The following is a 25,380-nucleotide window of genomic DNA, read 5'->3' as shown; positions in this document are numbered from 1 at the left end:
GCTGCAAATAGCTCTTATCCAGCTGACACTAGCAGAGTTTCTTCCTGCATCCCTGAAGACGGGCAGCTGTCCTGATGCATTAACTCAGCTTGTGCCCCAGGCAGTTCTCCAAGCTTCACCCCAGCCAGGTCAGCTCATCACTGGCACCATGTCAACCCAAGTGCCTTCTTCAGGGCCAGGAGTGACTGCACAACTGCACGTCAAAAATCAGATCCTCTGTATCAGCTTTCAGCTGTATCCATATTCAAGTGCTTTTGTACTTTTCAACCACTTCGATGTATTTCCTCTAGATCTGATAAAAAAGCCAGATCAGCACTGTTGTCAGCTGTCATCGTTTTCTGGCACTCGGTGCTTTTCTGAGAGTCCTCATCCTGGAATTGTCTGAATAATTTGATTCATCTGAAGTTTTATTTTTTAAATGTAATTAAAAAAAAATATTTATTTAATCTCTTAAATATTTTCAACTAAATTGAAAAGTTAACACTGGAATTTTGCTAGAAGTAAAATAGTTTTCTACTGATGAAGTGGTCAAACTTTTCTACTTTGCTGGATCTAAAAGAAAGAACATCTTGCAAAAATATTGAATGATCAAAAAAATTTTCACACCTAAGCTTTTTTGACCTCTTGAAGAGTGGCACCTTATAACCACAACGTTTTTTACACATCTTAACATTCATACCCGCTTCCACATGTCTGTTACCCAATTTACTGTGTGTATCCTTCAGAATCTCAGAAAGTCAGCGCAGTTCTGTGATTTCATGAGCACTATCTGTGAGAAATATCCTTCGAAAGAACTGGAGTAAAATTCAAAGTAGCAGTCAAGAAAGATTGATTTGTTTTATACCACAATAGCTGTTTGGCTGGGCACATCTCTTTTTAAGAATATCTCATGTTATATAGGAAATAGCATGGACATGCCAGAAAGAGAAAATACATCCTTTCTGTTTAGGATATAAAGTCTGGCTAGTAAAAGATCTGAAATGAGCTAGTGGTTTGAAGGCTGAATATTATATGTGATGTTATAAGTGACATAACAGACCATAAAATGCACTAAATCACATAAAAAGTATTCATTTCCATAACTCTCTCATTCCACTGAACTTTGTAGGCTATATGTGAATTTAATGTAGGCTCCAAATATTTCCTGACTTATCTGTAACTACTGGACATTCAGAGAATTTGAAGCAAACCCAATTAAAGAAGCGTTAACTCAACTATATTCAAGGTATTACATTATCTTGCTGTTAGCAAATGGTGGGGTTACTCAATACCTAAAGATAAGAATTTCAGCCTTGTATTTCAGCCCTTAGCTCAGCCTAGAGTTTAAATTCACACTTCTTTTTATTCTTCTTCCAGGAGCCTATGGTATTAGAGAAAGTTTCTGCAGGAAAAATTAATGTTTTGTACCTCACAGTATCTGCAGGTTGTTCAGAAAGTTATACATCTTCCAGCACGTATTCAAGAGCCCAAGTCATTTTCTTCTCTGCTTTGCAGTTTCCCAATCAAATGGTTGTAAAGCAGATCAGAATTTCTTCTATTTCTCGTTAAGTCTTTTTATTTGTCTATTTTTGCAGATTTCTGAACATCTTAGTTCTTCTATCTCCTTTAAGAGTCCTTAATAGAACACAATATTGAATGAGGAACCGTGGCTTACATGTACCCTAACAGACAGCTCCTTTATGGCAGACATGCTGCAGCATCTGTCACAGAAATATTGTCTGTGACTTTTAGTGAAGGTGGCTTCATGCTATTATTTTGTTTTCTTTTTTAATATCCTTTCCTTGCCTCCTAATCCGTAACAGAGAATACCACCAAGTTTGTGAGAAATGATGTGCACTTTCAGAGCCAACGGTGTACTTTAAGTCCATCTCTTATTTATATGAAAGGTCAGATCGGTCATATCTAATTTCCTGATGCATCCTTTTGCATTTGGTGTAGAGAATGGCCATATATTTCCCCTCTATTCTCCAGAATCACTGAAAGCCACCATGATTTCTCCAAAGATACGCATGACAAACGAACCTCTGTAGTTCTGTTTGCTTGGAGCCACGCAGGAGGCTTGGAGGGGTTGTGCTGCTGCCTAGGCAGATATATTAGTGTATACTTACTGAAGATCGTAAGAAAAAGGAGGCCAGAATAACGGTAAAACTTGTAGACTAAAAAGCTTCTAAATGCAAAACTGCCATAATTCACATAAGCAAACCAGATAAGGAGAAATTTATCCAGGCTATTAAGTTCCAGGAAGGCTGTAAATTCCAGGGGTAGTGAGTTTCTAATGAATCTTTCTTAATGTGCCTGAGATAGAGCCTCATATCTGATCCAAAACATTAATATGACTTTATGGGCCAAGGCTGACAACTGATTAAGAGGCCTCTTTTAAATCAGCTTGATAGTAAAACACCTGTCAGTTCTAGTATAAAGGATGGGGCATGTGAGTTAGAGACTTCCTTGTAATGACAGCATAAGTAGAGAAAACTAGGAAAAATCAAAATGACTTCAAAATCTGTCTAATTTTCTTCAAAACTTAAGACATCAGTAAGTTTTAATTGGAAGAGGGGGGAATTTATGGAGCTCACAGGTCTTTAAATATGATTGAGTCTTTACTGGCAAATAACACTGGGGCTTTTGATTGAATCTTGACAGAAGCTGAATGGAATGATTATTTTTGTCATCCAAAGCTTGGATCTGGTAGCTCAAGGACTTTAAGGAGGATGACTGATGCAAAATGAGAGGTAATGGATGAGATGCTGTTTGTTAGCAGGAAAGTGTGAACTTAAGTAACGCACGTCTGTGCAAGGAATCGTGTCAGCACTGAAAGAGAAGATGGGAAAAGAAGTGAGAGGAACAAAAGAGCCATGAAAGCATTCCTAGAAAAAGGAAAATAGCTTGTCAGTATTACAGGTAATGGGAAGCAGGCTACTCTCCTTTCCCTCTCATTCAGTTCTTAATCAGAGAGTGAAGCAGGAGACTTATACACAGAGAAACGAGATTAGAAGAGATGTTACAGGTTTGAGCAGGCAGAAGCAACCTAAAACCTGTAGGATTTTCCCAAAGGGCCTTCAACTTTCATGTGTTTTCTCCTTTCAGACACTGATGTACAGAGCTCTAGAGACACTGGGTTCCTTTCAAGTTAGAGCTTCTATCGAAAAAGTCAAACTGGGAGTAGTGGTGAAATTCCACATTGTCTCTGTTATCAGACACCCAAACCAGAAAGACACTTATCTGTCTGTGATGTAGGGAGAAAGGTGGGCGTCAGGGCGGCACGCGGGGTGAAGTCCTGGCCCTGCTGAAGTCTGAAAAACTCAGTAATGAATTGAAGCTTGGTGCTCAAGCCCAGGTTTTCTTTATGAAGCCGTCTATAAAATGACAGCCAATGGTGCAAGGCATCCCTTTCATCTGGGATACAAGCTCTGTGGGCCAGCAGACAAATAGTGAGTGTAAGCAGGTGAAAGGAGCCGTGCAGCTCCTCCAGCCCTGGCAAATGGTACAGAAACATTAAAAGCAATCCTATATCCCTGACCTTTATTCTTTGAAAAATATTCACCGACTCCTTTCTCAGGTTATATTCCAACTCTGCATTTTCCTTAGGTACTTGGGTGTGAAAACAAACAATAAATGTGCAAAAATGCCATTAATTACTAACAGCCAGCTGACAGATTTGCCAGAACCTTACATATGAAATGAGACTGTAATATATCGCAGCAAATAATTATTATGCAAAAATGACTATTGTCTTGAATTATGAGCCTTGTCCATACATAGTGACAAAAGTTTTGTCCAAAACTAAAGCTTCAAACACTTTTTACAGTTTGATTATGATAACCACTATTGCTTTAACTTTTAAGCAGACTGTTTTTGAATATAATTGGGTAGCAGTGAATTTACTCTCCACCTGCATTTTGGTCTAATAGACGCGTGCCTTCTAATTCCAAAATAATTAATGATAGATCTCTAAATGCCAAATTTGACGTCTCTCATAATATCCTACTGAGTACTGCAATCAAACATAACCCTGCATTTACATGATGTTAACCGCATTCAATTCAAAAGCAAAATATTCCCAAAATATTCTGTTCCATAAATTTAAGTTACAGTGTTGTACAATTGCTCAGAACTGATGCACTCTGAATGGTGCTCTGCTGATTTCTACTCTTGGTTAGAGACAGATTTAGATATGTGTAAAAACACTGTGCTCCAAATGGTTATAGGGAATATAAATACTGAAATGTGTGAACTATATTAACATAATATTTCATTAAAAATAAAAAGCAGGTAAGGAACGATGTTAGAGTTGCTAACAGTGCATGACTTCATGGCCTTTATGGAAAGATTTTCTGAAGGCTTTTGTGCTACCGTGCGAGATGTAGGCAAGATAAAGGAAGCCTTTTCATTTGTGCAGGTGATTTGTTTTATGTCATGAACTTGGCCATGTCCTTCAGATACAGAACTATTGTGGAACAGACATCTAATTACAGAGACAAATATCCACAATGAAGTTAGAGGGATGTGTCTTTATGATGTATAGTAATCTTGACGTGCACTCTTCTCAATGAAATTTCATTAGTTTTTGTGTTACTAGGCAAGATGAATAAATAATAACGAACCTTTTCCAATCTACTGCACAAGCACTTTGTTCACTGTAATTTCGGCTATAAGTGAGACTTAGATTCAATGACAGATACTGTTTGCAGCATTGTACTGCTGTGATATTCATTTGGCACTGTTGCCAAACTGACTGAAGGCTTAATTCAATAATTCACAATACAGGAAAAGATAACAGCTATATCGTGTACTATCTTGCCAGTTAAACAAATCCAACACTTTGTTTCTGCAACTGTTTTTTTGGTGAAAAATTTAACTATGATTTACTGTTTTGATTAATTAAGCTCAGATAATTTTTACCACTGCTAGTGTTGGTCAGCTCCACTTTTTTTGATGATGACCCTAAAGCTCCATTGCCCCTATTGACAGATGCACAGTATAAATTGTAAGAGACAGAATCACTAGCTTCAAAAAGTACATAACAACTCAGCAAGCTACAGAGTTCTTATGTTCAGCATGAAAAACAAAGAGAAAACCCTGACTGCTCTGTGAAAAATTTCTTCCAAACTTTATGCTCAGAGTCGTTTCAGTCTTTTCATTAAGCATCTTGCCTTGCATCCCTAATTCCCATCCAGTGACTCCGGAGACAGAAACAAAAAGGAATTGCTCCTCCACCTCCTTCCTGCAGCTCCTGAGCATGTGTTGGGGAAGGAATAGCCCATCTCTCTTTTCTCCTTTTTCTATGATAGGATAAACTGTATGAGCAGTTTCAAGGACTTGGAATGAAATGCTTTATTACCCTGCTCCCCGCCCTCTCCACGTTCTTGGCTGAAGTATCAGAGACAACCAAGTCTTTAAACCTTCAAGATCATTTACACAAATCTTTCCTGGCACCTTTCTTCTTTCCAACCCTATGGCAGAAAGACTTGGGTAATCTGTTGGGAAAATACAAATCAAATACAACTGCATTTATAAGAATATGTCCTTTTTTTTTTTTCTTTTCTTTTTCTTTTCTTTTTTTTTTTTTTCCCCCCAGCATGATTGTAATTCCAGCATAGAAAACGCTCAGCAGCCTGATGGGTGCTAAGTTTGGCTAACAGTTTTATGGCTGGCAGTAGATATAGTTTCATGCCCCATCAAGCTTTTTCTTTTCCTATTTAGAGAGTCAACTTATGAGCCAAAGTGCTTTGAAGTCAGTGAAAGCCTTTCATGAACTTCAGTGGGCATTGAATCAATCCCTAATGAACAGAGTAGGTGCAACTGAAGCTCCAGTCCTCTGTGTGTGTGAAAACACTGTGCTATGTACTTTACATTTAGTCTATATTTCAATGCATACATAGTACACAGAGTCTTACAAGAAAAAAAAAAAGCATATTGCAAGGAAAGAGGAAAGAACACATCTTTGCTCTTCTATTCTGACTTTATCATGTGTAGTAAAGGATGATCGGTTCACTAAATACTTTGGTGTTCCAATTCTGTGTACAAGAGCCACTGGATATCAATGACAGCTGTGTAATTTTCACGCAGATACTTAGCAGCAAAAATCCAGCCACATTAGAATGAAAAAGAAATGATGAAAAGGGCGAGTTTGCAAGTAGCCTGAATGTACTAAAGCAAACAACAATTCCTCTTTTGTTTCCAGAGGGCATGCTTTGTAATTCCCATTTATGTTCAATAAGAAACATGTCGTAATGTGAAGCAGTGTTTTGTTTTTTGCAGTATTATGACTCCCAGACCTTGTAGAAAGCTAGATACAATCACCATTATAGGGGACCTAAATTGGAGGTGGATGTTTAAGCTGTGTGTACGTGTTATTTAAATTCTGCTTATTTACTTTAAATAACTGGAACTAAAAGGCTGTTTCATAGATGTTAGCTTTTCTCACCAAGGCTTAAATAGCAGACATGAATGAGGCAGGAACTGGCTGTAAGAACTTAACATCAGAAACAATTCTGTATGCATATAGGAAGGTCCATATTCTGGAATAATACTTAAAAATAATCGAGAGCATGATGAGAATAAAAGAAAGCCATGTGGAGAGAATTTATACTTCTGGCCCAAATTATCACCATGGCAGAACTATTCAGAATATAGGAAAAAGGAATCCCAGACTGCTACTCGCCAACGATTGATAATTGGGGAATAAAATCTTGGGGAAAAAAATCATCTTAAACAATCAAGGTAGTGTCAAGCCAGACAAGATTAAAAGGGTTTTTATTTTCTTACATGTAATTAAGGGGGAATACAAGAGGTGTTTATAACATTTCTAAACCAAAGGAAGATCCCAATTTAAATTAGATTTATCAAGTAAGGTATTATCTCACATGTGTTGTGATGAGTGATTCTCATAAGCTTGTTGTCACAGAATTGACACTACTTTAGTGGACTGAAACTAAACGTGGAACTTAAAATGAAACTAGATATCAGGTCTTTCTAATTTCAATACTGATAACTGGCTGGTCACAACACTCAGGGCTCAAGCAGAACGATCTCCACGTTGCTCCTAGCTCCTTGTATTGCCATGCAGATTGAGAACAGCTGCAGGCTGTGCAGGGCAAGGGCATGGCATGCTCCTCTGCTCTGTGTTCACCGTCCCCAATAAAATGATTCTTTTCTGTGCTGCTTTGTATGTAGTGTGAAAGTAATACAGTATTCCAGCTATAGAGCATCTCTGCTCTCTCACTCTTCTTTAGGAGTCTGCTTTTGTCTGACTGCCGTTCGATAGGTTGGATGCACCTTTGGTATGAACCAGTATTTTCTTCTGTAGAATCACCTGCAGATCTGGTTCATCCTTAGGTTGCTTATATTTAACTATTACTATTTTGGCATTCTAGGAAAAACAAACAAACAAAAATCCTGAGTATCACAAACAGCAGAAGAGAAATAGTGATGTAAAAAGCCTCTATTTCAGAAAAAAAAAACACAAACAACTGGTTGGGATTTCATGGGACGCAGCTCCACCATGAGACATTCAGTGCATTCTGAACACCAGCTGATAACAGGAAGGTGCATTATTTCCCCACAAAAGGGTATGGTATCATAACCCATCTATTGTGGAAAATATTGGGCAACCTAAAAAAAAAAAAATAATTGTGCTGTGTATTTTGCTATTGTGTCAAGCACTGAAAGCTTTCAGGCACTTTTACAATAAATAGGATAAACAGAGATAAATGAAACTGAACTCTGCTAAATATCATCAATGAAAATTTGCTTTATTACTGGCAATTAAACAGTAAAAGTCAAAACACAAGCTATCATTATCACTCATTGATTAAAAACTGGTTAGAACACTGCATTCCAAACTAACCTACTGCTTTGCTCGTTATGCATTTCAGCATGAGCAACAGCACAATATTTCAGAAATAATTAGGAACACAGCATAAGTGATCAGTGCTAATGTTCCTGAATAAAATTGCCAAAGCAAATGATTATAGATCAGCCAAAAGACACTATTTGAAGCCATCATCTTCTGTGACTATTTAGTATCTTCATGATGATCCTTCTCTGAGCAAATACAAATGAAGTTAAAGCCATTCCAGTAACGGCATCCTAAAATTTAGCAGCAGCAACAAACATAACTTTGTAAATGCTCATGTTTGGGAAAGTAATAGCTAGCAGTGGAGTTCTCAGACAATTTTTGTCCTTAGTCTCTGTTTTAAAGAGGCTAATATCAACATCGTTGATGTGTGGAAAGCCAAGGATGTCTCACTGTCAAATCACTGTTCTTTTCCATTCAAGAAAAAAAAAAAAAAGATCTTTCTCTAATCTATTCTCAACAAAATGACAGCACAAATAGCAAAACAAAACACAACGGAATGGGGAAAATATACATGGGCTGGTAGGGCTGCACTGAAACTCTGCTGTGGAACAGAGATGGGAAGGGAAGGGCTCAGGAGGAACCACGCCAGCCACTGCTACACTGCGGGCCAGGAGCATGAATGGGAAACAGAGCTGGTGATGTAGGCAGGCTTAAAAACCTGAGGAAAAAATGGTCAACTGGAGAAGTCTTCTGTTACACTTTTTCCTTCTTGATGGCTTCATTTCAGTGCTGTGCTCTTACAAACGGGATCCCAACCATCTTTCCTGGGTGTCCCTGTTCATGTTTCCAGCAGCGCTCACTCCAAGTGCAAGCCAGTGGAGCGTGGGATGCTCTGTCACTTGGGGAGAGTTTGTAAGATTTGTCCTCTGTGCCTCCGATGCATGTTTCCAGGGGGAAACCACAACCAGAAATGCTTTTCTATAAAAGAATGTATCTATATCTATACTTCTACCTACTTGATTACCAATTTCGTTTTAGCAGGCTGGAATCTTTTTATCTTTGTTCTCGCTTCATTTGATCTTTAACTTAAATACTTGTTGTAATCCGGCAATTTTAAGAAACAGAAATTATTAATATTTCTATTTTATCCAGATCTTGAAAGCTGTAGTTTCAAATCAAGACTTTGTTACCCTCAACGCTATTTTGCAAAACTGAATTTTTTTCCTGCTGTGAGCTACACTGATCCCTCTGCAATTAATGCCTAGGGCACAAACTCTGATTGCTGCTCTTGCCCTTGCTTTCATTTAAACTTCCTATTTTCCTTTTTCTTTTAAGAAGCTCGTAAAAACTAATGTAAGCCCTATGCCTTCTCCCCATCTGAAAACATTCCAAAAATGTCAGAACACAGGGGGAAGAAGCCAGGCTTAGGGCCTCCTTATGCTTAATGCAGTCCATTGAGACCTGCACAATTTTGTACAATGTCACTGCCCGGGCTGGAAGCAGAAATAAAGACAGGGCAATCTGCATTCTGTTGGAGGCCTCAGTGGAGGGACAATAATGAAATGTAGGCTAAACATTTCAGATGTATGCCTTTACTGTAATTTTTCTCTAATCCAAAAATCACAAAAATGCTGTAATTCTGCACAAATCTTGTGGACTTGGATTGCATATTTTTCCTACCTACAGTAGGAACTGATAACAGGCTGCTAAATTACTGCTTAATAAACCACTAAATGAGTGCCATCTAAGATAACGGGGCATTAAATGACAACTATTCAGGGAAAAAGTAGATGTGCAGAAAGAACTGCGGGAGGACTCTCTGCATAGACAGAAATTAGTCATTTCATCTCTGCCAGTGGTGAAATTCAAATTGAAGCAGATGTGAAAAAAGGGGAAAGTAGTTTGATTTGTAATGCACCAAAGGAAGGAGTGCACTCAGTGCAGGGGATGTCCCCTCTCACCACCAACTCAAGTGGGGTGGAGAAGATTCCATTACAGGGATAACACAAGCAAAAACCAATCATGATGAAGGGGCACAAAAGCAGAAGGAATTAAGTAACATAAAATTAAAACATCGTCAAACAAAACATCAGAAGAAAGAGAACAGGTGAAGGATTCCAGTCTGCAATGACAGAACTGAGTTCAGGCTCTTGATCCCCCAAAATTCTATGAGTTTTGGCATTGAAATACCTGTCTGCCCCATAAGAGTAAGGAACTGCAAAGGTGTGTGAGGCATTGCTGTGCTGCAGCCCATCCATCACAGCCTGGTGTCATCCATCTGCAGGCACAGTTGTCCCAGCAGGCTGAGAATATATTTGTTTGACATGTAGTAGCTGGAAACTTGTATGATCCTGACTAATGCTTCATGTGTCTGTGGTGTGGTATCACCTGTGGAGTTATGACAAAGCATCTGAAAGCCATATTTCTGGGGAGTGATATAATCAACAATAGATACCAGTCTAATTTAGGCAGGTTTACAGTGCTTTTTATAGTGCTTTTGTTTCCTCTCCTTGCTATTTGCAGCCAATTGAATTGCACCTTGTTTAAAAGAGTTTATTTTTTGCTTGGTAGTATTTTCACGTCTCTATCATCTTGGAAACTGTATGGACATTTTAGTTAAATGTCAGTGCATTATAAAATATTGTTGGTTTATTATCTTGGCCTGCAAAACTGATATCCAACTTTGAGCTGGCAAAAGTGCTCTTTTCTCATCCTTTACCCATAAAATAGCTATGTACATTTTGTATGCATTAGACTGCAACATGAAATCTTAGCTCAGGATAAGTTTTCTTATCATACTTGGGAATTTCAGCCTGATTTTCAAATGATACGTTTTAGTATTCTAATTAAAAAAGCAAAGATCATCTGTCCTAAGGAACAAAATGGGAATTGGGCTGGATATTGTCCCCAGAGTTTCAATCTTTCTTTCATACAGATGTTACATGTCATACAGATGTTATGGGAAGCACTGGCAGCTGATGCAATTTTACACTGCATTTAATATCTGACTTGAGAAAAGGCCATTTTGATGCTGTCATGTTGCTGACCAAGAGCAGAGTGTTATCCTTTGTTTCTTACCTACTTTAGCCACTGTACTGCTTTTGAATTGAGAAAGCTTTGTAAAAGTAAATATCACTACAAAACACCCTCAGAGGTTTAGTGAGGATAAACCCTTCAATATTTGGGAATTTAAACATTCTGTCATAGAAAGTCTTGAAAATACATATGGAAACAAAAATGAACTTGCAACCCAGACAGACTTCATGTGGCTTTGGATTTTATGAGGAGTATATATATTTTATTTCTTTCAAAAGCAAACATCCAGGAATAATAGTAAGACCTGGCTTCTTGTTTGCTCTCTCTTGTTTGAGACATTTTTTTTTAATAACATGGAGGTGTTCCTATTCCCCAGCTCTCACGGTGTATTTTCAGCATTATGAGGTTATTCTTTAACCGCCTATCGAATTCGTAATCAATTCAAAATAGAAATGTACTTTTCTTAAGGCAAATTGGAGGAGTACACCATTTTAATTGCAACACCACACAGGATTTGGTATACCAGCAGCTTATCTTTAAGAGAGGCTGGGGGTTAATTTAGTGAAAAAAATAAGTGTACACTAATTAGAAGATGACAAGTCATAGCTGATAAGGTCACTCGTCACGCAAATATGAATTCAATATCTATTGCAGAAATGACTGTATTTACTCTGCCCTGGAGCAAACAATTACTTTTTTTGGAAGACTACAAGTGTTTACAAGAAAGACACTGAGAAAACTCCTTTATTTCTGCTGCATTCACTATAAAATAGAATAAATCTAATTAGAAACAGCAGTTGGAGGTATAATGTTATATTCCGATCTAAGTTACATTATTGTCAGTCATTTCAATAGCATTAGACTAATATGAGTGAAATATAAATCTGATTAATGCTCATCAAGATGTTAGTGGAGATTAAACCCTGGATTTTTTTCACATTGCCTGTTCCAGCATACATTTTTAATATATACTGTAGGAAAAGTAATCAATCATCACAAACTATTTGGCATAAGTGTATGAAGTGAGACAATATGAGAGGATGAAGAAATTGTGTTCCATAAATCACTTCTCTGTTGGTGGGGAGGCCATCTAAGCACGAGTCAAAGTTTGGATGGATTTTACTCTAAACTACAAAGCCATTTTAAGGTTGAGTTCAGGGCACAGCCTATTAGATGGAGACAAAGCTGCTGTTTGGGAGGAATGGCAGCCTGAATGTCTGCCAGGGCCATAAAGAAACAGAAACAAAGGTCTGTCCAAGAGCACACAGCGATCCAGCAAATGCTCATTCTGATGGAAAGGGTTTGTTCTCTGAATTTGTAACTCCTATTTTTGGAGATGATTCTCCCAGATGATAATGAGCTTTGCATCAGTTAGTTTTTAAGATCGAGTTGCAAACAGTGTCAGGATGGCACTGCCAGCAGGTGAGATGGGACAGCCCAGCCTGCCTCTACCTGTAGCTACAGCACTGCTGCAGCTGTCTTGGTTCTGCCTGCTCAGTGCAGAAATACCACTGAACTGAAGAAGATGCAGGACATCAAATTTCATCTAACGATGGCACTGGTGTGCACAAGTAACGCCTGCAGAACTGCTCTGGCACAAGGGTTTCAGGAGCACACACACTCTGCTGTCTTTTTGTACCAGACAAAAAGATTTCAGAAAGAACTGGACACAGCGGTTTTGATTTTCAAGGATCTGTGTATAATGTTTGTAATACACAAATAATGCCAGATGTCCTACCACAAAAAGGGAGTCACGCTCACTTCAGATGCGCATCAATAAATCCCAGAACTATTAATGAATTTTCCCTAGTGGCTCAAGAATACCATCTGTGTCTTCTGCTTGGGAACAGCAGTGATGTTGCCTGTTCCTAAGAATACAGTCTGATAGATGTGATCTTGTATGTGAAGATGTCCCAAAGCTATGGTGACATTCCTTGCTGATATCTCCAATAGTTGGATTACTTCAGTAATCTTCCACTTTTCCCTCTAAGCCCTCCTTCTTCTTTTGTGCCCAGTTTGGAACCATCAACTACAATTATTCTATTTCTAAGGCCTTCCAGGACTACAGTGAAAGGTGCATTTGTCACTACAAAAATATCTTTGTCCATGAGAACTTTTCATTCCTACTGACAGCAGCTCACGCCATAGCAAAGCTCACAGGAGCCTTGATTAAAAGATCTCACTTACGTAAGTAGAAATGAATGACTTTCAGGCAATTATAGTGGGTTGAAAAGCAGGAGCGTGGTGTTTGGAGCTAAACAATTTCACAGATAGTGCCTTAATTAGCAGCAAAAGAGATTTAGAAGAGTAATATTATAATACTGATTCAATTGCTACAAATTATTAATAACAATGGCACAGAATAACCAATATCCAGTAACAATGAGATGCAATATCTGTCAGAGGAAAACATATTGCCCCTTTAATAATGAGAACATAATTAGAGTAGAACAATAAAGCATATATTAATATTGAACAAAGGACAAAATACCATGGTATTGCACTATACTGGAGAAAAAGAATCCTACTGCCAAAATCCTGAATGAGTCTAAAAATCAAGCTTATGAAAGTATAGAGATTGGTATTAACATCCATAGATTCACCTCCTACAGCAAAGCTGACCTGACTTTAGTTTCCTCTTTGAGCCACCCTATTGGGACAAGGATTGTCACATGGAATGCCCTTACACAGACCTTGGGAAGCAGATCTTGGGTTGCTGGTCTCCTGTTGAGAAAGCCTTATCTACGGATGCTGATGTCGATAACTATATTGTTAACACAGATCCTGAATAGTGTGGTTCTTTTACACCATTCTTGAATCTGTGCAATGCCATGAGAGTGAAAAGCTGCTTTTCACTTTGTTTCAGGGTTTTTGGTTTGTTTTAAAAAGATTCCACCCCTTTTATGTGGTGAGATGGAAAAGGGGAGTTCTGGAGGGTTAAAAACAAAGATAAGGTAAATAAAAAGAAACTACGTGCATTATTATTTTAAGGTTCAGGACTATAATCTATCTCATGGAAAATGGCTTGAGATTTTGATTGTGTTTTGGGTTAATAGCACCAAAAATAGGAAGAGTACAGGATCTGGGTATAATAAGACCACTGAGAGGACTGCATTACAGATGGTACAGAAGTAATAGCTTCAGTCAACAAACCGGCTCATCTCTGTCTCAGACATTTTCATTCTTACACATGGCCCTGCTAGACTAATCCATCCATATTTCTCCCAAATTACATATCAGCATGTGACTCAGAGTTGGCTTCCCATGCATACACAGCAAGCAATTTTAGTGGTAATCACAGGAGCTTCTCATCCAGATAGTTATGAAAAAAATGCCACACACCCTAGGAGGTTTATGTTGGTAACACAGGCATGAGAACCAAAGCCTAGATAAAACTGTATTATCTGAAACGACTCTGCAGATTCAAACTCTGTGACAATCCCATTTGCTGCCCCAGACAAGTAGCAAGAATAATAATAGTTAAAAATAAATAAATAAATAAATTTGTTTGTATAAATCTCTCTTTGCTGCCAGAGATTGGAGGAGAAAATGAAACAGGTTTTTGAAAACCCCAGTTACAGTCATTGTTCCAGCAAGCTTTGCCCAGGAATGCCAAGCAGGTATGAATGCAGTGAATTCCAAGGAGTTTTCAGTGTTAATTTCTGCTCAACAAGAAACACACACACATAAACAGCAATCAATAGTCACTAAATGAAAAAGAAGTAGCAAATCAATAACTAGAGACATTTTATTTTCAAGCTTCTGCAAACAATGGAAGGGATGATCAGCCTGTGATTATGTGGAAGTAGCAGATATGGTTACAGCTCTTAAAAGCTGGAGAGCAAGGCTTCACCCACATCAGCTTGTGCAGATCTGCTGGATGGGAATGTGAAGACACATGGAAATTAGATCAGGATTTCCATTTCTGAGTCATTTTTTGCACTTCCAAGGTCTGTTTTCCAAAAGTTGAATAAATCCTTCTGATATTTACTATCCATTTGCTGCACTTTTCTACTAGTGGAGTAGAAGTTAGAGAATACAACCAGGTTTCTCTTCATTTCATAAAGAACATTTGTCACTCTGAGCATACTAAAATTTAACCTTCCACACGCCACTTGGAACTCATTCCAATGGGTTTCAACAACAGAAAGTATTTGATTATTATATCCATGATTTGATTACAGTAACTATCAAGAAAAATGCCACCACTTCAACTCTGAAATGGGGAACCTCAAAATCCAGCTCTGGGGTTTTAGCAGAACATTTCCTTAATAAAGCACCCTGCTCAAATAATGAACCTCAGCAAAAGAATGTCTTCAATGTTAGCTTAATGGTAAGACTGTTACAGAAGTAAGAGGCCAGCAACCCACTGTCTCCTTCTTCCTAAAGGTCTCTAGGTTTGAACAAAGTCAGTATATGACCCTAATGCCAGGAAGAAGTCCTGGGTAATATGGGAGAATACAACATATCCACAGTTGCAGTTGGTTTTGTGCTTATATGAGCTGATATGGAGTTTCAGAAGTAAAATTCACACCTTCGCCTCTGAAACAGATAGTAAGATTTATATTAAATATACAAACTATATTCATTTGCTCTTGAACACAGTGATGCGTCTCTAACTTAAGTCAACTGTGACAGTGATATATTATCATGCCATTTTAAGGTGTTTTTTTTTTCTCTTCACTTAAACTTTCTATTGCTCATGAAGACAGTGCTTAAAATATTTTAAGTGCTTAATTACCTGCTAACTTCTTGGCAGTGAAAAAAAGAAGTATTTCTAAAGTACCAGTATGAAGTTAATGAGCCTTTCAGAAGAAGTGATGAAATGACTTGGTATAAAACAGAAAGAAAACGTGTAAAATTCACAATATAGAAAAATAACATTTCTTTTTAATGTAAAGTAACTAATTGAGGAGATTAGGAAGCAGTTATTATTTAAACCCCTATAAAAACCTGTTAGTCCTTTCAGGCTATAGGAAAAACTTCTGTACTGGAGCCACACAGAAAACATAAACCTCCAGTAATGACTTCCATGAATTCTAGCACGCTCCACTTAACTTCAGGAACTGTAAATAACATCTTTCTGACAGCTAAATCAATGCAACCTAAAATTTGAAAGTGTATTGACCCTCAAAGAAGCATCTGAGCTCTAACCTCTTTTTCACCATACGTCTGTGCACTTGAGGGAATTCAAGAAAGACATTTTTTCTTGGAAAGGAAATGTAATAAGGAAGGTGCTTCTATAACGTGAATCTAGCCCATGTTATGTAACATTAGATGGTATCATGCCTTGTATCCATCAAGTCAGTTTGACACAATACAGTCTATGCAGGAAGCATCCTGGTGATACACTTTGTTGTCCATTCAGAAAGGCTGCCTGGGAAGAGTGCTGTGGGTTTTTTACTGCAAAGCTGTGAGAACTATGTTTAAAATCCTTAAACATAATAGGCGAGGCTTTCAGAAATTCTCAGCCTTACTCTAATCCTTCCCTTTTCAAAACAAGTGATAAGATTTCCAATGCAAACTGTGGAAGCGTAAAAATACCAAAGCTGTGTCCTCAGCTCTGCTCATGTCAGTTGCCATTTCTTTACTGATGTTACCATCATTGCTGCATCATCATTCCTTTCTACATGTGATTTGTTATCATGGCAGCTGAAACCACACACTGTTGTGAATGTCTCTCTCTTGGAATTGAGCAATGAAGGAAATAACTCCATTGTGCATGATAACATCCTTCTGCTCCTGCAGCCAGTAAATGGTAGAGCCAGAAATTGCTCACGGGCTTCCTGAGCACCACTCCTCTCACTCACAAGAGGATTCATCCTTTACATTGCCTTGTGTTGAAGGAAGACATTCACATTTCTTACGTACTGGCTTATTTTGTCTCCTTTTTGCCCTCAAGTTAGTAACAGTTTGCAGTTCTGATAAGAGACAGGAAATGGAAATAATAACATTGTTCATTCTCATTCCTAAAATTAAAGACCAGCTCTGTGTAAGCCCTTCTAGAAATGAACAGAGGCAGAGCAGCTCACTCTCCACAAATCACCTGCCCTCTAGCTTAAGGCAATATTTACGGTAAGATTTTCTAAATGCTATGTCTGCAAAACCAGGCGATGGATTAGAAAAAGAACTTATTTTCCCTTCCTGTCATGTTTTCCCTTTATCTTGCATGTTTTCATATCTTTTTCTTTCTTTCTTCTTCTTTTTTTTTTTTTTTAGAGTCCTTTTTTTCCCCTACTAATTCAAAGAGTAGCATGTCCTAGTTTTGCATCACATGTGGTAGATCTCAGAATACTGGATTTCAGCTGGGACAATGCTAGCAAGGGAAGAACTAGTCACCTTCCTCAGGCTCTCTACCTGTCTGTCACCCTCCCAGTCTCTGCAGCCATTAGGCTCTCATTTTCTGGCTTTGTTCTACCAGAATATGTTTACTGTTCACTGCAATCAGGAAACAAGCTGAACCAAATGGCATCCCATAAAATGGAAATAAAGGTTTTCCTTTAAATGTCACTTTTCACTCCCCTGAGAAAGTCACTGCATTACCCGACATCATCTCTTGCCAGATGCTTGGAAGTCATTTACAGAAACACAGCTTTCAGGGTCACTGCTTGCCAAAGTCATCAGAACTTCCATGTTGTCCAAGGGAGACCTAATTATTATCTTTCTCTGACTCATCAGTGGGTCTCTGAATGCCTCGGGTTGTTCAGAAACGCCCTAACATTTCCGGGCTAGACTAGTTCTTCTCCACAGTTTGCTGTTAGAAATAGCAAAGATGTCACTTGTCTTAAAATATATGGTCTGCTGTTCCATTCCTAAAGGTGCTGTTATGCTAACAATAAATCTGCAAGAGACTGCAAGCAGAGCGTGGGATGTGATGTATTCAATATTCATCATGCTGTGACCCAAAGGAGCGTCAGGACACTTTACATCAGGAAATTTCTCTCTCTAATTTAGCAGTTTCAAAATGATGGGCCAAAACACAGCCCAGGAGGTTGCAGTTGCATCTTCAATTGAATTTTGTCTAAGAAGCCAACAGACTGTAAAAACATAATTACTGCTTCATTTCCAAAATAAAACTTCAGAATAACTGGTTGGCTTTTCATACTTACATTGTCCATAGCTATTTTTAAGTGCCTGACACTTTCTGTTTTCTTCATCTTGGAAAATCTACTTGCTTCCATGATGGAGTCAAGATGACTAGCACAGCAAAGAATGGTTGCAAAGCAATCTCTACACTGAAGTGTGTGTTCTTCAAACACAGAAGCCACTGGAAATCAGAGAAAAGGGGAACCACAGCAGCCCTTGGGAATGGGAAACACAAGCAAATTTTGTAAAAGCACTCCAGAAAGAAGAGAGAAACTGCAGAAATAATTATAAGATAGCTCTCCTTCTCTTCCTGAATGGTAAAGAGCCACAGAGAACTGCAGGAAGGAAGCAGGGAAGCTGAGATAGTTGCAGTGAAATTGGTGCCAAAGTGGGACTGTACATATGGTGCTGTGAAGAGAGCTACCAACAGACTTGTTTATTCGCCCAGTATCATGTGTTCACATCACCCAGTGGGAAAACCAAATAGCACCCGTTTCTCTTTAATTATTTTCTTTCTTGAAAGCTTAGGCCACTCTTCTGTTCAGATCAACCTTTCAAAATTCTGTCTAAATCTTTAATACATAAAGTGAGCGCTCTTGCTTAGCATGTTAGTATCAAGCAATGTTTAAGTTTCAACAACGGTGTCTGCAGATGGCTGTCATACATCCATTCAGCAAATACACAGAACTTAATGATCTCTGTGTTTATCTTCAGCACCCTTCATGCTTCTGGTCCTTCACTTAGATGAGATTATCTCATTTAAATTGCAATGGGTTGTGAAAAAAGCGTAATCTGTTCCCTCACTGTGTCACTGTGCATGCATACATGACTTTGTTTTATTTTATCCCTTAAGGCACTTGCAAGAAAACCCCCAAGACCCTTGTTGAGTCATGTAAAAAAGCACTGCTGGAAAACAAGAGTTGGAAGGAATATTACTCCTTCCATGAGCTTTCCAAAGATTTGAGAAATATAGAGAGTAATTTGATTTCTGAGTAGCTGAACTGCCATTTTGGGGGGTAATAATGTCTAGCTTTACTGTGCAGCAAATTTAATCCTTAGATTTAAAATTCGTTTATGGGTCAATTTCATTTTCATTCTACACGTCTGGTATAACTGAGGTAGAGACAAGAAAGAAATGGCTGACCAATGTCATCTAACAACCTGAAATTACCTTTCAAGCCCCAGCCCACAAGACTGCTCTCTAGCACTGTGACTTGTTTCAAATTTTCACACTCAGTTCTCTAACTACTACATTGATGTGAACCATCCATATAATAAATCAAAGAAGTTTTACCCATAACTGCAACTTTGACTACTACCATCAAGCATATTTCAGAATGCCACCTAGTAAAAATCAGCATAAGCCCACATTAGTAATCTACACTCAGGTACAAATTAACTTATCTATGTGAAGTCAGTAGGCACTTTGCAATTCCTTCAACTGACAGCTAAATCAGGACACAGGTGCCATCATGATCTGCTCCTGGTGCTTAGAAATATAGATCATTTACATTTTTAGCTATTAAGTCTTCAAAAACCTGAACACATTAACGTAAATGAGAGCTCCTAATATCTTTTAGCTCCGTTGGCCCAGGATACTGGTCTCATTAAAAGATGATCCTCTAGCAAGGAAGATGAAGATGACAGAAAGTTTGAAAAATGAAAGCTTTGTGAAAAAAAGCGAAGGGAAAGGTTATATTTGGAAGTATAAAACAAGAGTATTAAATATCTTGTTCATCACTAAGGTATAGTGTGCCTCATCAGTGTTTTAAATTTCAGGATCTCCATCTATTTCACAACTGGTAAAAGCAATCAAGGAATCATAGGGGTGTCCTGCACTCTAAAAAATCACCATAAGATCTTTAATTAGATGAGAAAAGAAGGAAGCAAACTGTAAGAAGCAGCCAAGTAGGGCAGGTAAACTCTGTGGCAGTGCAGTGGGCTCCAAATGTAGTTACAATTGCAGGCAATTAAAGGGAAGATTGGGCTCCTAAACATACTGCTATGTTTTCTTCAGCATATCTGCGATTAGGGGACTGACTGCTTATTTGAAATCTGCAAATTGTGTATTACGAAGTCCTTAAAATGCTGGCTGTTTGTTACTGGAACAGGCACTTAGTACTGATTTGACAGAATGTCAGGTCCTGAGATTTACATTTTCACCTGGAATCTATTAATAGACAAAATACTGTGCAGTTTAATTTAAACAGTATTTTAAAATACCACTGCAGTCTGCAGTCTGCTTCTGTAGCTTCTTCATTTCCAACAGTTGCTGACTCATGCAGTAGATAATTAATTTAAGTATCATTTGAGGTTACTTTAACAATATTTCTACATAAGTACACGAGAAACATATCAGCTATTTAGAGTTCAATACATTAATTATAGGTAAAGTCAGTTGTCATGGTTTTTATCACAGACAGTGTTAAAGGTCAGTTCATCCCCAAATTCATTATAACCTCAAAGTTACTATTTGGAGCCTGGTCTCAAATGGGTCTGTAATGAATCATAAGCATTAATTCTACTTATAGGATTTTATGAAATCAGAATTTTTGTTACATGTTTCAAATTAGAAGAAACGTTCAAAAAAAAACCCAAATGAACTCAGAATAGTGAACCTCTTGTGGAGGTTCACTATATTTGTGGTGAGCAATGGCCATCCAGGAAGAAAAGAACACTTTGCCTTACAATACATCAGCAACAAGTTACTTAGTTAAGTACAAAATCTATTTAAGGAGGAGAATGGGGAAAAGCAGTTCTGCCTCCTCCAACCATACTTTCTTCTCTGAATACCACCTGAGGATAGAGATGATGCCCTGGATTTTAGATCACAGACCACATGGGTCGTGCAAGGATCTATCACCATGCCAACTGGAGACAAAGAAGGAAGAAATGTCTGCATTTGCTTTATTCCCATCATTTCTGGCATTTATGTTTTGACAGTCCTTGTGATTCTCACCAGTTTGGGATTTCATCAATGAATTTAAATGTGATTTAAGACACTTTATGAGTGCAGATGAGACATAAAGGTGTGTTTTTTTTTTTTTTAAGTGTAGACACCAAACTTCCATACACCTCACAATGGTGTTCTGTTCTTTAAACTTGCTGGTTTGGGACCCGATTGTGCTGTGGCTAGGAAATGCCTTTCACATGCATGTTGTAAGCAAAGTGACAATTATAATTTTTCCTCAGTTTAAAAGCCATTACCTGAAGTACACTTTTCTTATGATCTTGAAACATGCTTTCCTGGTTCAAAGGCAGCAACTCGTGTTGCTTAAAATTAAAGGATGTCCTAATGAGAAGCTCCTTAATCACTTGTTCATGCGAATAAGTGCTGTTAGTTTTGGTAATTGCTTCGCCTTTCTAGAAGAATTATGATACTAATACAGATTTATCAATCACAAACACAAACAGGAGAACGTTTTACCTGTGCTGCAGCTCATGAATGGCAGCAGAATTATTAGTTTCCATAGCAACACCATCTCCACTTTCCAAGGTCAAAAATTCCTCCCATCCAATCAGTGGAAAGTAAAGTGTGTCTTCCTGTGACTACCTTGATATTCTGTAAAAACAGGAAGAGATATTGAGTAATTGAAGTATGCATTCAAAACAAATGCCCCAATTTTCTCTATGTAAAATGACGTTTTACTGCACCATCGAAGACTCAGAAACATAAGATGCAATAAATGACCTAATCAGGATCATCCCAACGTGAAAGTAATTCCAAAATGACACAGAGCCGGAAAGGAGGTTGATGATAAGCATAAGTAATATCTGAGACTCATTCATCCTCTCCACGTGGCAAAGGGGTGAGCTTCTAAAAGCAAGACAGTAAAACCTGTTCTTGGTCCATTCACCACCACAGCTGGGTTAGGAAGAATGGTGTTAATAGGTAAATAGCAGAATGGTAGCTGTGGTATGCAAGGAAAAAGCAATATCATGTTTTACATGCACTACATAAAAACAACAACAAAAAAAAATCAAACAAGAAAACATACAACATTTTTTTTTTTTGTCATAAAGTTTATTCTTCAGAAATGAAACGTGTACCCACAAGGATTTACATAACAATTTGCTTTAATTTCCTTTGACATTTCAGTCAACGTATGATGAATTAAACTGAGAAAAAAATACGTGTTTGGCCTTTATTCCCAAAGGGTAAGTTTGTAATTTACTGTTGGGAATCAGTTCATAAAACAGATGAAACCAGAAGTCACTTAATAAAATGGGTTTACAAAATCATAAAATCATTCTAAACCTTTTAAGTGCTAAAAAATTTCCACTGAGAAATTATCTTTATGAGTCATGCTTATGGAACCATATCCTCTTTCCTCTTGTCTCATTTTTCATACCAGTATGAAAAAAAAATAAAATCATACAGGGTTGCCTTGGAACTTCTGGGCTGATGTGAATGAGAAAGATGTTTTTTAGATAATGAAGAAATTCAGCTCTTGTGGAAATCATCTCACTTTTATAAGGAATCTCATTCTGTTCGCAGGTTTTTATAAGCTTCACCTAAAAGTCGTAGGTGGTCCCAAGGGAGGCACGGATCAACCTGGTGCACTGTTGCCAGTTTCTATTTCAGATGGGGAATGATCAAACCTTGACAAGCTTCTAAGTTTTCGGGGAAAAAAAAAAAAAAAAAAAGAAAGAAAAAAAGCTGTTTCTTTTTAATCTTTCTTTTAATCTTTTGTAAGGTCCTACTTCACACACACCTGGGGTCTTCACACACACCTTTAGTGCCATTTAAAAGTGTAAATGGCTTGAACTCTTTAAAAAAAAAAAATGAAATCCAAGTTTGGATAATTCTACTGAAGAAGAAATGGAGCTGGATGGTACCTTTATGTATCAGACAATCCTGCCCCAAGTAACATTAACTGTACCTAAAAAGTCCTCAGCAAATATTCACTACCTATTAAGACTCAGAGTGATGCAAGGCTTTCCACATCTTCCTTAGAAAACCCTGATAATATTCTCAGTTTAGATGTTATTCCTAACTTCAGTTTGAAGTGCCTTTATTTATCTGCTCTCAGTAGACATGGATTCCTCTGCATACCTCTGCATGTTCGAAAAGTACGATTCTATCTTGTATGAGAGGCTTCCCAATCTGTTTATCGTCCATCCTAGTTACAGCACTGCTTTTCATCCTTGTCTCTGCTGGATCCCTCTGGCACTGCAGGCCCTTTTCTTCCAGCACACTGCCCAGAGCTGTGCTCAGCCCTCGGGCTGAGACAACCAGTGCCAATCTGCTGTTTGCTATTCCCACAGTCCCAAATGAGGATCACTTGCTTTCTATACTTGCATTCAGTTCAGGCTCCACTCTAACCCCTTCTTTAAACCTCCTGCTTATGCTGAAGGTGTGTATTGATTATTTCTACCTAAGTGTGAAACCTTGTACTTTTCCGTATTGAATTGCATCATATTTTTTTCACACGCTTTCTTCTGTTTGTCAATATTTATCTCAAAATTGGTGTACACATCACTGATATTTAAGGCTAGAAAAAAATCTTATCTTTTTTTCCCTTGTCCTTCCTAAACAGAATGTACTCTTTCCGATCAATACTGCAGACATGGCAATTTAGTTATCTGGTTTTGTTTGCCAGTTAAGGGAGAATTTTTACCAGGATTTCATGTTAATTCTTCCCATGTAAGTCCTTAAGTCCCCACTTTCCCCAGCCTCCTAGTTTTATCTAGAGTGTCAGGAAGGGTCTGTTGTCTGTTGGAAGACACCCCAAGCAATGGTACCAAAGGTACTAATTATGCTCAAAAGAAAAAAGACTTAAACTCTTCAATGTCACACATGCTTTCTGAATGTCCTGAACCACAAAGAAATCACGAATGGAACCCAACTGATTGATCACAGGCGTCCCCTTCAAAGACACCTGACCCTTCTTACAAGAACAGTTCCTCCCAAAAAACTCCTTGTTTGCTTTTCTCCTCTCTCTGAATTATACATGCTTTTTGAAACCAAGAAGCAAATACCTCCTGCTGACAGTATGCAGAATATATTTCCAAAAATCTTTGTATTCATATAAGCTATTGATTAATCCCCAGAAATGTAATTTCCCTTCTACTAAGGTCACAAATTTCGGGCATTATTGCGGATATATAAATATATATGTATGTATGTATATATATTTACATTATATTTACATTTCCTTTAAGTAACTCAACTATTTTACTTATTTCACTCTGACAAACACAAGGACCTAACTGGCAAGTAGGCACTTAATAATTTTTACAATGCCTTTCCAACAACAGCTTCCATGGGATTATTTACTGTCAAACTAAATCAAGAATAAATGAAAAAACTGAAATATTTATGACATAAGAAAAATCTGGTTCAGACTAGAAACCCCAGACTGGCATTATATCAAGAAATGTAACAAGATAAATTGTGCCATCATACTCTTTGTTTGCTGGATGTAACACTATCACTTATTATAATTGTTATGCCACAGTTTGAACCGTCGGTCTAGATAGATAGATGGAACACAAAGTATGTTAAATATGATCATAGGGGAAATATTATACTTTCCCCCTAAAAATTCTGATTGCACATCCGTTTGTCAACAGTGTGAAATTTACACAAAAATGTTTGTTACAACATCATTTGTTGTTGTTTTTCCATTAGGGAAAACAAGTCGGTAGGAAAGGAATCAAATGTGGCTGTCATTTCTTCCTCTTATTTGCATGGTAAAGAAACACATATATTCCTGAGACATCCAGATGTGAAGTGTGGGACGTACAGATGCATGTTGGAGATGAACAGAGGGAAATAAGGTGGCTGCAATGAGTTTTGAGGAAAACCACTGGTTGGCCACCACACTGCCTGGTGGGGTCATGCAGCAGCCACTTCCCACTGCAAATGCCACAGCTAAAGTTATCGGAAAGAAATGGCACAAAAATATTGCATTCAGCAAACATTCCTTTGAGGATATCTGGAATATTGACAACTGCAGTCAAAACATGGGATATGAGTAGATGCATTGACTTGGTGGCACTGCACTTAGCACACAGAGTGAAAGCTTTTATAGCATGTGTCCTAAGCTGGCAATTTTATTGCTTTTTTTCTCCTGAAAATGTGATCCAGAGGGTTAAGGTAAAAACTCATTTATTAACAAAGTTGTCTGACGTGTTTAACACATTAATGTAAGTGCCAATATGCTGTCCATTATTTCAGTGTTGAGTCAAGGTTTGAAGTATTGCCTTGGCATTAGATTTTGAGATCTAGACTTTCTTCTACTGCTTATTTTTGAGTAACAAAACATTCAGAAGATCAAGTCCGTGATGAAGAGGAAAACACACTTTTGGCATCACTGGAGTTTTCATGCAAACACACAACATTTCATATTTCTGCCACAACTGTCTGCTGCTTTCGTAAAAGCAAAAAGGAGTCAGTTCAGGTGGCAAACTGACATCTTTCTGAGGTTGTCAGGCAGTGGGAAAGATGAGAT

General features: G+C 37.9%; 1 protein-coding gene across 2 annotated transcripts in view; it reads right to left on the bottom strand.

The window, feature by feature from the left end:
- CNTN6 (contactin 6) overlaps nt 1-25,380 on the bottom strand; it is a 137,467-nt gene that overhangs the window by 93,821 nt on the left and 18,266 nt on the right. For both annotated transcript variants that reach the window (XM_031605672.2, XM_090148467.1), the window contains exon 2: nt 21,351-21,485. In XM_031605672.2, the coding sequence (XP_031461532.2) occupies nt 21,351-21,405 (55 nt within the window). In that variant the 5' untranslated portion in view covers nt 21,406-21,485. The remainder of the gene's footprint in view (nt 1-21,350; nt 21,486-25,380) is intronic.

The sequence above is a fragment of the Phasianus colchicus genome, chromosome 11 (genome assembly GCF_987193195.1).
Source record: "Phasianus colchicus chromosome 11, bPhaCol1.hap1.1, whole genome shotgun sequence".
NCBI classification, from domain to species: domain Eukaryota; kingdom Metazoa; phylum Chordata; class Aves; order Galliformes; family Phasianidae; genus Phasianus; species Phasianus colchicus.
This window is presented reverse-complemented; position numbering and strand designations above follow the sequence as displayed.